This window comes from Lissotriton helveticus, chromosome 2_1 (genome assembly GCF_964261635.1).
Source record: "Lissotriton helveticus chromosome 2_1, aLisHel1.1, whole genome shotgun sequence".
NCBI classification, from domain to species: Eukaryota; Metazoa; Chordata; class Amphibia; order Caudata; family Salamandridae; genus Lissotriton; species Lissotriton helveticus.
In genome coordinates, this window is record NC_136059.1 from 1,308,950,111 (window position 1) to 1,308,964,161 (window position 14,051).

The following is a 14,051-nucleotide window of genomic DNA, read 5'->3' on the forward strand; positions in this document are numbered from 1 at the left end:
TTAGCACAGGAGACAAGGCTCAGGTAACGGGCAATACCAAGACCAGGCCCGCTTTGGCAACTTTTACCCCACCCGAGGCCGGCAAGACAAAAACAGAGGAGGCAGAGGTGGTGGCATCTCCAGTTCTTCCGGTGAGTGTTCTCCCTTCTTCCCTTCTAAAGGTGGGGGGCCATCTGGCGCGTTTTTTCCCAACCTGGACTTCCATCACCGGGGACACCTGGGTCTTACAGACGGTGCAGGGTTTCCACAGAGTTTCTCGGGGCTCCTTCACAGCCTGTGGCCCCCCGTCCGCTTTTTTTTTCCGAGGCAGACTCTGCTCTGGTCGATCAGGAGGTCCAATCTCTGCTAGACAAAGGGGCTATTGCAGGAACCATGCCTCACCCCAATGGTTTCCTCAGCAACCTCCTTTGAGTGGACGGGTGAAAAACGCCCGGTTATAAACCTGCGCGAGTTCAACAAGTGGTTGGTCTATTGCCACTTCAAGATGGAGGGCATCCATCTTCCTCGCAATGTTCTTCACCCCAACGACTAGATGGCGCATCTCGACCTCAAAGACGCTTACCTTGACGATCCCTATCTTCCCGCCACATCAGCGCTTTCTACAGTTTCTCTGAAGGGAAAAAAACGTATGAATTCACCACTCTGCCCTTCGGCCTGTCCTCCGCCCCTTGGTGCTTCACCAAGGTCCTTCGGCTGGTGATGGAGCGCCTGCGAGCATCAGGCATGAGATTCATCGTCTACCTAGACGACATTCTTTTGATGGCTCAGGATCCCAGGATGCTCTCCTGTCACCTTCAGGGCCTCGGGTTTGTGATCAACGAGGCCAAGTCTACCATGGTCCTGTCTCATACCATTCTTTTTCTCTGCTTTACAATAGACTCCATGGAGTCCACCCTCAGCATTCCCTCTCGCAAGATGACAAAAATGTGTCACGAGAATCAGAGGTCTTTATCCCAGTTGCAAATATCTCTCAGACAGCTAGCTCACATTATCAGCCTTCTGTCGGCCTCCATTCAGGCAATTTTTCTGGGCCCTCTCCATTACAGAGCCCTCCAACGTTTCAAGGCTCCACACTTGTGCAAAGGCCTTTCTTATTCTCACAAACTGACTCTCTCAGCGGACGCCAAGGAGGAACTCCAATGGTGGCTCTTGCACATAGAGGCCTGGAATGGACGAGCCATTTTCGGTTCCATGCCAGATATTGTTATAGAGTCCGACGTGAGCAGGTCAGGCTGGGGCGCGAGGTGTGGCAACTTCACCACGGAGGTGTGTGGTCTCCGTCAGAGCAGAAGTTGCACATCAATTGTCTGAAGCTTTTGGCGGGCTCATTCGTAATCCAGTGCTGGACCGAGGACTCGATCCAGTCCTGCGCCCTTTTCAAGATGGATAGTGTGTTGGCAGTCCGGTACATTAACCATCTAGGGGGCACGTGCTCCAAAGCACTCTCGGACCGTGCAGCAAAGGTTTGGCAGTACTGCCTAGATCATCAGGTCTCGGTTACGGCGGAATACCTTCAGGGCCAGGACAACTAAGTAGCAGACTTCCAGTCTCGATGTTTCCACGACGTGAGTCTCTGGAAGCTTCATCCGGGGGTGTTCGTGGACCTCCAAAGCCTCTGGGGTCCCCCTTTTTGCTTCCCGCCTGGATCACCAGCTTCCCCGGTTCTTCAGCTGGAGGCCGGATCCCCTTGCGGAAAGGTCGGACGCGTTTCTACAGAATTGGAGGGAGGAAATGGGCTATGCCTTTCCCCCATTTGCCATGATCACGCGGGTCACAGCTCAGGTGCAGCGTCAACTGGCGGACGTGGTGCTCATCTTTCTGATTTGGAGATCGCATTCCTGGTTTCCGGTTCTACTGGAACTTTCTTGGGATTTTCCAATCCCACTCCCCCCATTTCTAACTCTTCTCCTCGATCGGACAGGAAATCCTCATCCTCTTATCGAGCAGGGGTCTCTGACCCTAATGGCATGGACGATTACAGGGGACGATGGGCAGTCCCGGGACTTTCGGAACGGGCTGTGGCGTTAATGGCCAGAGCCTGGGCTGACAGTACCGTCAAAAAGATACCGGCCCTCCTGGAGACAGTGGTGTAGTTGGCGTTTGCGTCAGAGTATCGGCAGAGTATCGATCCCGTGGCAGCGGATGTGGCTTCCATCTTGAACTTCTTGGCCTCTCTAGCAGAAGGGGGTTTGGCGCATCAGACCATCAATACCTTTTGCTCCGCTATGGGCATGCCATGGTAGATGGCTCTCCGGTCGGGGAGCATACCTTAGTATGTCGCTTGCTCCGTGGCATTTGTCCCTCGTTGCCTCCTGAACCTAGTTATTCCCAATTATGGGATGTCAACAGGGTTTTGAACTTGCTGCTCTCCTAGCAACCTAATAGATTCCCTTCTAGGAAGGAGCTTTCTGCGAAATGTCCATGCTGCTTTGTCTAGTCTCTTGCAGAAGGGTCTCAGATGTTAGGGCCCTGGAGGTCTCGGGTAGGATTTTTTCCCCCTACGGGAGTTACTTTTACTATCTGTAGACGCACCAAATGTGGGACGAAATCCATTTCTTATCCCGCGCTTCCGGATTCCCCTAAACTGTGTGTGGCTTCTTGCCTCAAGGCATCTGAGGAGATGTCGGAGGAGTTTTGTCCTCCTGGGAAACGCCAATTGCTCATTTAATTTAAGAAGCCTCATAAGGCTGTGTCCTTCCCCACGATTGTTTGTTTGGTAAGGTGGGTGATGCACAAAGCCGATGTAGGCTTGCGTGTATTTGGAGCGCATTCTACTAGAGGAGTGAGGGCCTCCAAAGCATTTACCCTGGGAGCACCTCTGGAACACATTCTGAACGCAGCAGATTGGTCTTCAGACTCTACATTTAAACGTTTTTAGGTGTTACTTCAACCCAGTGATTGATATGGCTCACTTGGTGGTGAGCAAGCTTTAAACGAGCATAATCCTCGCCTCCGGTCCTGACATTTCCTAGCTATTGTAACGGAACGTTTCAATTCTATTAAGGACTCCGAGGTGATGTTATGCAGATCCGGTCATTAGAATTTCTGTCGGGAGGAAAGAGAGACAGTGAAAGCCGCCCCGCGCTAAGAGAAGCTAGTTTGAACAGAAGACTATACACGGAAAGTCCCTAGAAACGCTGGGACTCCGGATACTTTTAAAGGGCAACCACCCACATGAACAACTTCTGGGAAGCTCAGGGAAGCCTGAATAGTACGGACTATTGCATTAGCCCAAGTCCTGATGAGGCCCATAGTAAGAGGGCTGAAACGCGTCGACACCTTTGTTTGAGAGAAGACCCCAGCCAAAATATTGAAAACTATAAATGAAATAATTGGTTTCACAAGGAGTAAAAAGGACACTGAACAGATCCAAAAATTAAAAAACGATCTGGTATACTCTTTGTAAATAGGTCTGGAGGAGCTTACTGTCTAAGGAATGCTGAGGCAGTACTGGGAGCAAGCATCCTGTGTAAAAAAATTGGGCTTTCAGAATATATCGCAATACCAGTTTATCATTGTTTGTATATATTGTATATGTATATGTGTAAAAAGTGATGTGTGTATATATATATATTTGTTTGTCTAAATGTGACTCAAAAGAATAAGAAGTCTAATTCTAGGTTGTGTTTCAATTAAATTGAAAATCGGACACATAAGAAAAGCGTTTGCTGTTCTCTATATAGGGTTGGGTTACCTGAGGAAATGAAATGTACGAATTTGATTGACCTAAATACAATATATTGGGTATAGGATGAGATAATTAAGTGGTCCCATTCTAGAAGTAATATTGTGCTAACTGAGTCCAAGGCATCATTTTGCTTTATAAAAGATGTTATGCATTTGATCCTTGCAGGAGAGTCCAACAAGCAGGATTCTTGAAGTGTCTGGTGTGGCTGACCGAGCGACGAAAGAGGAGGAATTGACAGGGACAATGGACTACCAGTGCCTTGGGAGCCTGTGATGGGTACAGAGGATGGGACACTCTTGCCATGAACTCTCTATTGTTTTGTCTGTTTACTTCCTATGGTTCATGGGAAGTGTTTTTTTATTTGCTGGACTACAAATGGCTGCTATTCAATAAAGTGAAGAAAGAATAGCATAATCCTCGCCTCCGAGTCCATAATAGAATTGAAACTTTCCGTTACGATAGCTAGGAAATTTTTCATTATCTGCCATAAGGCAGAGGTGTCCCCTTGGCATTGCCATCCTACGACGCAGGCTGTGAATGGAGCCAGGCGAATGGCAGTAGATACACACATTTATATAAGTGGGAAGCTTGTTTTCCAAACGTGAATGATAAATGAGAGAAGGTGGTGATGTCTTTGGACATTTACTCTAAACAATGTGCCGGTTCCAATGTCCACTAATTTACCTGGATACTCTTCAGACTATTGTGGATTATTTTTTCGGTCTTCTAGCGACTTCACAAACACGGATATGAACATTTGCATATAGTGTAATTTTTAAATATTCTCATTTTTTATTACCTGTGCAGTTCTCTTTTGCGTCACCACAGAGCGCCTCCTTAAGTTCATTCTTGGCTGTCGAATTCCAGTCTGCACCGATGCATCTTAGAAACATGAGCCCTTGAAAGAAAATAAGAGAAAAAAATGATGTTCTTATATAATGAGAGTTTCTTTTTACCTAGAAAGTGGCTATATTGTCATGCTCGATAAAGGATTACAGCCTCGGGCTGCATTGTTTTTTTTATTTTATTTTTTTGTTTTTTTTTATTGAGGAGAAGTACATGAGCACAACAATAGAAAACAATAAAACTTCACATCAAGAAATTGCAAGAACGGAGCGGATGATAAAGTACTAAAAAGTACTGAAAAATTAATCAGAAGTTATTAACATAACAAAGTTCCACTATACCATAAAATATACAATTTTACACATCCAAAATCTCATACATCATAGCGGTACATACGAGGGAAATATGTAAAGGTACAGAGAGAGTCAGGGATAATCAGCCATCTGCTTCCATGTATGTACTGACCAAGCCCCAGATTTGATGCCCCAGTATCCTTTTCCGCCTCCCTTTCAGAGCATACAGGCTGTATTCAGTGTTAAACATTAACAGAAACCTCGTCTGCCATGCTTCAAATGAAGGAGCATCTCTTTGTAACCAACACGAGGCTATACATAACCTAAGTACAGCCGTAGCTACAAATACCAAATAAACAATATTATTGGAGGCCGGAACCGCACCAACCCCCATATCTATACCCAGTAGGATCTGCATAAGTGATAGCTGGAAAGAATACCCAGAATCTCAGATAAGAACGGATTCACGTGCCCGAATAGATTCCTCAGTTCCACACAAGTAGCGAAAATATGCATCACATCCGCCTGCAGAACACCGCACCTGAAGCATTTCCCATCCGGATCACCGCCCCACTTTGAAATTTTGTCTGGCGTATGGTACAAATAGAATAAAGTCTTATAGTGTTGGGCGACCAAGTTGGCAGACATAAGCACTCGTCCAGCTAAATCAATTGAATTCTCAAGCAAGATCCCTTGGCGTCCTAATCTATTCTCCCATTTACTAACATGTATTTCTAAATAATTAGGCAAGGCATCCAGCATTAAATTATAAAGTACCCCTATCCGAGTTGCTTTCTTATTGGCTTCAATAAGAGGATTAGGTTGTATGCACGGGCGAGCTTTCAACAGATAGTCGCGTATTTGCAGATATTTAAAAGAATGCGAAGTTGGAAGTTGATATTGTTCTTTAAGCTGACCAAATGATTTTAACCCGCCCGCTCTATACAAGTCACCCAGAGTGATTAAGCCTTTCAATCGCCAGCTAAACCACTACACGATCCCAGAAGACACTGGGGAAAAAAAAAAAAAATCGGGGCAGTCAATGGAGTATACCTAGAGACCTTTTCAATTTTATATAGTTTTTTGATAGCCTTCCACACTTTATAGGCGGCCGTAACCACCTTGAACCTTGTGCGTTTGTAATAATTCCAGTCCATATTAAGAAAAAGTTGATTTCTTACTTCAGTACCTAGCAACAAACTGTACATTGAAGGTTGTGCGGCTGGGTCTGAAGGCCCTACCCCAGTAAGTAGGATATTCATTTGCTGGAGCATGCAAGCATAATAGTATAAAAAGAAATCAGTTACAGCCCAACCTCCTACAGCTTTTGGTAAAACCATGAATGTTTTTGCACCCGATCTTTTCCCCGCGACCACAAAGATTTCATACAGATCTACTGCAGTTGTGTGAGACTTGTGATGGAGCGAGTTTCAGAAATGAATTATATTTCAACTCGTAAAGTTAAACTTCCATAATAAATTAATTGTATTAATAGTTTGTTGCATGTAATGTATTAATCAACCTAGAATAAAATCCATTCATGACACGCGGGTCTAAAAACATGTACTCTTTGTTGCATCTGCACGTTTGTGAAAAATAATTAACCTTGTTTACTGTTCTTGTCAACATTAAACGCGGCGGCATAATTAATAGCATGTGCTTTTGTTTAAGTCGTGTCATTGCTTTTGTGCTTACAGCTAGATAAACTAATGGGTTAACATCAGTAATGGTGGGTGGGTAACAGAATGATTTTCATTTCTCAAATTAATTAATGTTTTGCGTTTGTTTGAATACTAGCTCAAGAAAAAGGCCTAAGGCCTAGCGGTATTGATTGGGCGTTTTTGGAATCCTGTCCTGCTGAGCCGAGCATAGCAAAAGTGGAAAGTTTTACCACAAAGACAATTCATTTGAAAATTAATAAATGGAACTGTGCAAGATGTGCTTCGGGTTAGATAATTTCCAAGGACAGGAAACGGCAGACCAGCCAAGCTGAGGAAGCAGCGAACTGTTATTTAATAAGATGTTGCAAACCCCCGGAAGCTAATGTCGCCTGCAGAGAATGGACAATGATGCTTTAGAAAGGCACGATTTTGGATTGAAAAAAATATGATTTCATATGAACTGATGGTTGTCAGCCAATCAAAACACTGAATGACTGAGAAAGAAATACATTTAGCTTAGATTAGTTAGTCAGAAAGGTATAAAAACTTAGCCCCTTGGCAGGAGGGTGCTGCTCATTTTCCAGGACTAGAGATGCTGTCGGACTATTTGCTCACGTAAGAATAATAGGGTTCATTGATTTTATTTTAACTTTGCATTTTCCCTTTAAAAGGAAGTGAGTTAGCTAGGGTAATAGATATAGGGAATGAGAACCAATTTTGATTAATATTCATATAGTCTGAATGAAATTTGAAATGTCAGTCCGTTATGCCTTTCATTAATAAAATGCTACGAAACTGCTAATTTGCTAATAAAAGTTACTTATTAAATGCATTACCTTTCAAAAATAAAATAGATTTTAAATAAACAAGCTGGACTTGTTATTTATCTTCAAGTTATCATCAGTTAGATCTATCACCTAGTGACTTAATTAAACCATGGTTATGAAGATATTCTGCAGTTGTATATAAATGTGTATATAGTTTTCTGATTAATTAGGTCACATGATTCAGTTGCCCAATATTTGTCTCGGTATTTCATGGGCCTTGTGAGTTTATGATTAATGGTGAGTATTACGGTGTTGGGTAGTGTTGATTGAGACAAAATTTCTATAGGGGCGCTGGATCAATTCTCTGGTAGCAGAGTTACGGTTACTATGGTAACTGACATGCTACATGGTAGTTACATAGGATCGATGTTTAACATATTTTGAGTTTGTTCACTTGTTACACGTTGTTGAAAAGGTTTTTTTCCAGCAGTGTGAAAATTCCTGGTTTGTTTGCCGGCAAAAGAGTAGTGTGACAAGGTGAAGTCACACACTGCATTTGTTCTGTTTCAAAACGGCGGTATTGACATATCGCTAGTGTTGCGGACGTACAACACAAGTTTAGGGATTTTAGGTGTGTTAGGTTAAATGTATAGTAAGAATTATCTATGAAATTATAGCTTTTGAGTATAAGGACTTGGAGACCGTTTTAAAACTCACTGTGAAAAGAGTAGTAGATTTATCCAAGCTTGAATGAAAGGTAAAGTAGCGTCGTCTATCTTACTGGCAAAAGTGGCTTTCTATTGGCAGGTTAAAGTCCTACCGAAGATTTTATGTATGTGTGGTTAGGGTTTCGTTTCGTTTGAATGTGCGAAAATGTTGTAATATTGATCGAGTTAAAACTTCAAAATAGCATTAAATGTGCGTTCGGAGTGAAACGCGTTTCATTATTACCTGTTAGAAGGGTAGGGTAAGGTTACTCTATCAACGAATGAGAATATTCTGTGAGAGTAGCGTCGTCTATTCCATGTGAAAGAATACTTCAATGATTGTAAAAACGATCACTTTATTTTAGCGAAACAGACAAATGGTTTGTTTTTCTGTTGTTATTAATTGAAATTCATTGAAAAAGGGTTCTTAAAATGGCGCTGTGAAAATATTTTCTGAAGGAGGGGTAAGCTCCTAGAGTGAGAGACGAGAAGCTGCAGCGGCTGTGTATGTCACAGGGTTTGCGCTGTGATTGGCTAGCATACGTCACAGCTAGCGCACTGATTGGCTCACGTGATTCTGACGAGCTGTTAGCTGATTGACTTTTCCAGAAAGCAGCAATTCTATTGGTTGAGCAAGGTAGTGACGTAGCTTAACCTGATTGGCTTGTTGGTGAGTTTCGCGCACGGATTGGTTGGTTGTATGGAACAAGGAAACACTTATGATTGTTTTAAATAGGCAAAACTGAAATAAAAACATGAGTTATTGGTACAGAAAAGAGGAAAAGAAGCCTACATGGTTTCAGAAATTTAAAAATATATTGAGCCCCGATAAGAAAATTGAAACGCGAGGTGGAAAGTTACTTCATAAGTACAAAACACCTGCAGCCTATATGGAAGGTGAATATGGTTATCATACTTGCCTTTGGTTTGACAGTTGGATGCATTATACCAAAGATGATGGTGTATTAGCATGGCCGGATGATGGATCATTTAATATTAAAGTTTTAAAAAATTTGAGAGAAAGAATGACAGCTCTTGTGCCAAAGCCTAGACCAGCTCAATTTGAAGCTTTAGTTGGATGGGAGATTGAAATGTTTGAACTTGAACGAGAAACAAGAGGTTTAACAAGAGGCCCAAAATTAGATATTAATAGGGAAACACATGAAGATAAGGTACGACGTTGGAGAAAAGCAGACATGTGTGATGGTTTATACCCAGTAAGAGTAATGATTACTGAAACACCAGGTCAAAAGAATACTCAAAAGAAAAATAATATTGATGAGGGATTAGATGATGCGGTTTTAGAAGAAATGTATTCAACTAAACGCAAACCGCCACCTTATCAACCATATTCACAGTCTACCCCGAGAATTTCTTCAGAAACTTCTCCAAGTGCACCTCCCAGAGAAATTGATGAAAATTCACCTAGATTTTTAAGATTACCTGAAAGAGTAGGGACAAGAAATAATTTTTTTTTTTTGAGTCCTCATATAATGCCACCAGAAACATGACTCTAGAAAGGCTTTCTCCGGGCCACCACTTCAGACTTAATTGTTCCCGCCCTGGAGTCTGCAAGAAGCCAACGGAGATCGCCCAGAGGTAGGTCATTTGCCATCCCACTCCCATTTGCGGTGATTCTTGCCCTAAGGGAGGATAGGACCAAAAAAACCTCTGGCATAATCATCGGGCTCGGTTCCGAATTAGCTCTCAGACCATGCCATCAGTGGAGACCATACCCTACTTGCCTTCTCTCCGCCACATAGCAGATCCAAACCACTCACCACCATGATGTTTCTAAGGCAGTCCGCAAATCTCGGAGGACTGGCGGACTTCCACTCCCTGCATATTTCTCTTCTAGCAATGACTAAAACATAAAAAATCAATTGTGTAATATTATCTCCAATATCATAATCTTGAGGGAGGCCGAAAAGTATTAATCTGGTATTGCATTCAACAGGTAATAATGTTACCTGCTCTAAAAAACTAGCAACCTCCTCCCAGTAAGTTTCCAAGACAGGACACTCCGCAAACATATGCCTGTCATCCGCTGCTACTGCCTTACATCTGGGACATAGGTACTCATCTGCAGATATCTTTGAGAGCTTTAATGGAGTCCAATAGGCCCTATACGCTGTATAAAAATGGTTCCTCCTTAGATTAGAGGGCTTTATAACATTCTGTAAGAGAACAAAAGAATCCGTCCATAGTTTTACCATTTCCACCGAGTCCTCAGTTATTAAGTCTCCCCAGAGTTTAATTATTTCTGCTCCCAAATTATCTTTCTCGTATAACATTATAGTGTACCGGTGTGATATCTCACCCTTCCAGCCCCCTCCCCTGTTAACATGCTCCAACATTACAACCTCTTTTCTATTTCCCCCACATTGCTCTTCCCACCATGAGGACAGCTGGTAAAACTTAAACCTTGGAATGGCACCTCCTGTAAGGTTGAGAAGAGATTCCCAGCTTAATAGTTCTCCATGATTACACAGGTCACCCCACTGCGAAAAACCTGCTACTTTCAATGGAATAGCTAAACGATCCATTACGCATTCTGGGGTACCTGGAGAATCCCAATGGGGGACAAATGATGATAGTAGGGAATATCAAATTCTTCGCATCGCCTGCCATACAGCGAGCGCGGTCTTCAGGACCTTCAAACGAACCTTTTTGAAAAATTTTTGGTCTCCAAATTTAAACAAAAAAAATCTGAGCCTTGTGGCAAGTCTGTGAGCATAGCTCGAAAAAGTTTACCATGGGATGACAAATCCAATTTATATGCCAAGAGCCTAAAATTTTTAAACTGAAAAGCATAACAGTAAAAGAGTAAATCTGGTAGGGCCAATCCTCCTAGTTTCAAACCCCTCCTCAATTTTCTCCATGCTATTCTAGGGGATTTAGTAGCCCATATGAATGAACCTATCCGACCTTGGAGATTAGCTATATCTTTTTTATCAAAGCCCAGAGGAATTGAATTAAATAAGAAGGTTAACTTTGGTAAAATAATCATCTTAACCATATTCACTCTGCCATTGATATTAAAAGGCAGAGCGTTCCATCTAGTCAAGAGTTTCTTAACTTCTTTTAATACTGTGTTCCAACTGGCCTTCACTACCTCATCCAAGGTTTGAGTAATATGAATCCCCAAATACCTTATTTTTGTTTTCGCCTCTAATATGGGGGACGGGCAATTCCAACACATGATGTTGGTTTTATCTTGGTTTATTCCGTACCCTGAAACTGTACCAAAATCTTTGGCCAATTCTATTAAGCGTGGGATAGCCTCATCTGGGTTTGATGTATAAAGTAAAAGATCGTCAGCATAAAGTGCCGTTTTAAGCTCCAGGTTTCCCAACACAAATGGTAAGATATTAAGGTCGGATCTTATAGAACAAACAAAAGGCTCTATGTAAATATCAAAAAGAAGAGGTGACAGGGGACAGCCCTGTCTTGCTCCTCTTGAAATATATAGCCAATCTGTTAAGCTTCCGTTAACTAAAACTTTAGCTCTAGGCCGTCTATATAGAGTCTCAATCCCCTTGATAAATATGTTCAGAAATCCGAATTTTTCCATGGTTTTCCACAGAAACCTCCAATTCACTTGATCGAAAGCTTTTGCAGCGTCGTTCGCAACGATAGCCAGTGGAAGCCCGTTCTTAGTTGCAAAGTCTATGGCCCCTATAACCTGATAACTTAGTTCATTTAATTGACGTCCAGGTATAAAACCTCTCTGATCTGAGTGTATGATGGATTTAATTACTTTTGCGAGTCTAGTCGAAAGGATGCCGGAATATATTTTGGAATCTGAATTAAGGAGCGAAATAGGCCTGTATGAGGCTCTTCTTTTTGGATCCTTGTTAGGTTTTGCCAGTAATGTTATTGTTGCCTCAGCCCAAGTATCAGGAATACATTCCCCCTCTATAAGAATCCTATTAAATAGTGAAACAAGTGGGCCTACTACCTCCTCTACGTTATCCTTATAGGCTTCGGTCGGCAGCCCATCCGGGCTTGCCGCTTTGTTTCTAGTCATTTTTTTCAGTTGGGTCCTCACCTCTCCCTCCGTTATAGCTGTAACTAGGTAAAGTTTATCAGATTCTCTCAACTGTGGCAGTTCTTTCTCCATCCACCAATTTTCCAATGCATCTTCACTAGGCACATCTTGTTCTTTGTACAGTTCCTCCATAAACCCTCTTGCTTCATCCCTTATTTCGGAGTCCTCTGTTAACTTTGACCCGGTTCCCTCCTGAATTAACAACATAATGTTATTTCTGCTTCTCTCAGATCTGGCCTTCCATGCGAGGAGCGAGCCCCATTTTTCCCCATATTCGAAATTACGAAGCTTGCTCACCTCCCACCTGTCCCTGTCCCTGTCCCTGTTGATTTTATCAGTACGAGCCTTAAAACGTGCCTGTATCTCGCCCAGTTCCTTTTCTAATACCTGGATCTTACCTCTGTCATTTAATGCTGCCCGTTGGAGTTGCCGTTCCTTATTTTTAATCTCTTCTAGATCGCGGATGTCTATTTCTTTTTTACATTTTATTATTGAAGCCTTTTGTGACTTAAAGACCTCCCTTAAGAAGGATTTTGATGCATCCCAAACAATTCGCTCTGAAGCTGTCCCAACGTTAAACCGAAATAATTCAGATAGACTTTCTTTGATATTCAATTAAACGCGCGAGAAATCCTGACTGACGGAATGGGGGACATGGCGGCGGCAGGCTAACGGCTGCTGCGGAGCTCCTCGCCCAAGATAGCACAATGCGGTTTCAGAGAGGTCGTTTTCCCGTTTAGAAGACGGATATTAACACCTTAAACGGTGAGAATATGAGTACTTTCCCCCTTTTTCGTGTCAGGCTTGGAGAGTAAACTCTCGCTTTGGTTTTCTCTTTCCCTCGGTGTTTGGTGAGGTACTGTGGAGGCGCTCCGGGGCACTAGGACCCTGTAGCCGCGGTTCAGGAGATGCTGACGCGGCTCACACAGGAATACGAGCAGCGGAGAGCTTCGGGAGGAAGACGCTGCGTTCTCCATTCAAGCTGCCCGTCACAGTCGGAACAGTCGGCGGAATCGGTAAAATCAGGTGTCCGGCTGCAGGAGACTCGCACTTGGAGCAGTGGCAGAGGCAGAGGCTTTGGTAGTTGTGGCTTCTACATTGGGCATTGGCAGCGGTCAAGAGGTGCGCTAATACAGCGCGTGAAAGGCCCAGTGTGTCGGGGGCTTTCTGACTTCGAGAAAAATGCAACAACTGTCGGTAAGAGGTCCCAGGAGGGGGGGGCTTGCATGGAGGTAGAGGGTTTGAAGCCCATATTGTCTGAAGCGGTGGGGTCAGGTCAAGCCGATACTGAAGCTGGAAGTCTGTCTGTGGGTACTGAATCTGTCCTCCTGCCCTCCAGTACAGCAGTAGCCCCTATCGCTACATTGAACCTGGGAGAGTGTAGCTTCTGGTGAAATGTTGGACTTTCGGGAGAGATTAAAAATAGGTATCAGCTAAGGTCCAAGCAGGTACTTAAGAAACAGGGACTTTGGGAGTCAGGGGATTTAAGTGAGAAGAGAGGTCCAATACCGATATCCCCTAAACAGAAGAAGAGAGGGGGTCCCAGAAAAATAGGGGCAGTCAGGGGTAGTAAGCAGTCTCAGGCTCAGAGAAGTACGCCCTCGCTTAAAAGCTTTTTCAAAATTATGGAGCAAGCAGTTAAAGATGGGGGTCAGCGGATAAAGGTGTCAATATAAAAACCCAGCACTGGTGCTGGCACCAAAGGATAACACCAAGGCCAACACAAAAACAAAGACAACTAAAACAGTTGTAGCTGATCAAACTAAAGTTGACCAAACGAAGGCAACCCCCCAACGTCCTACCTACACCTGTATTATCTACCTTGTCCCTTTTGCCACTGGAGAATAGGTATTCTGTGCTGGAAAGTATACCTTGTGAGAGCGGGGAGAACCAGACAATCCCTAAGGGATCAGTATGTAACCCAGAGCAGGACTTAGTTCACATTTCTAAGATTGGGGAGCTAGAGACATTGGTTTTTTCAGATCCCTCCGGTCCCATACGTCTGCTCCGTCTACTCCCCTTGCCCCTCCAGTTACAG

The 14,051-nt window shown here is 43.3% G+C and overlaps 1 protein-coding gene across 1 annotated transcript in view; it reads right to left on the minus strand.

Annotated features, from left to right (window-relative positions):
• LOC144819726 (probetacellulin-like) overlaps positions 1-14,051 on the minus strand; it is a 247,760-nt gene that overhangs the window by 127,205 nt on the left and 106,504 nt on the right. Inside the window, exon 2 of the mRNA XM_078677500.1 lies at positions 4,488-4,586. Coding sequence (XP_078533626.1) covers positions 4,488-4,586 — 99 coding nt within the window. The remainder of the gene's footprint in view (positions 1-4,487; positions 4,587-14,051) is intronic.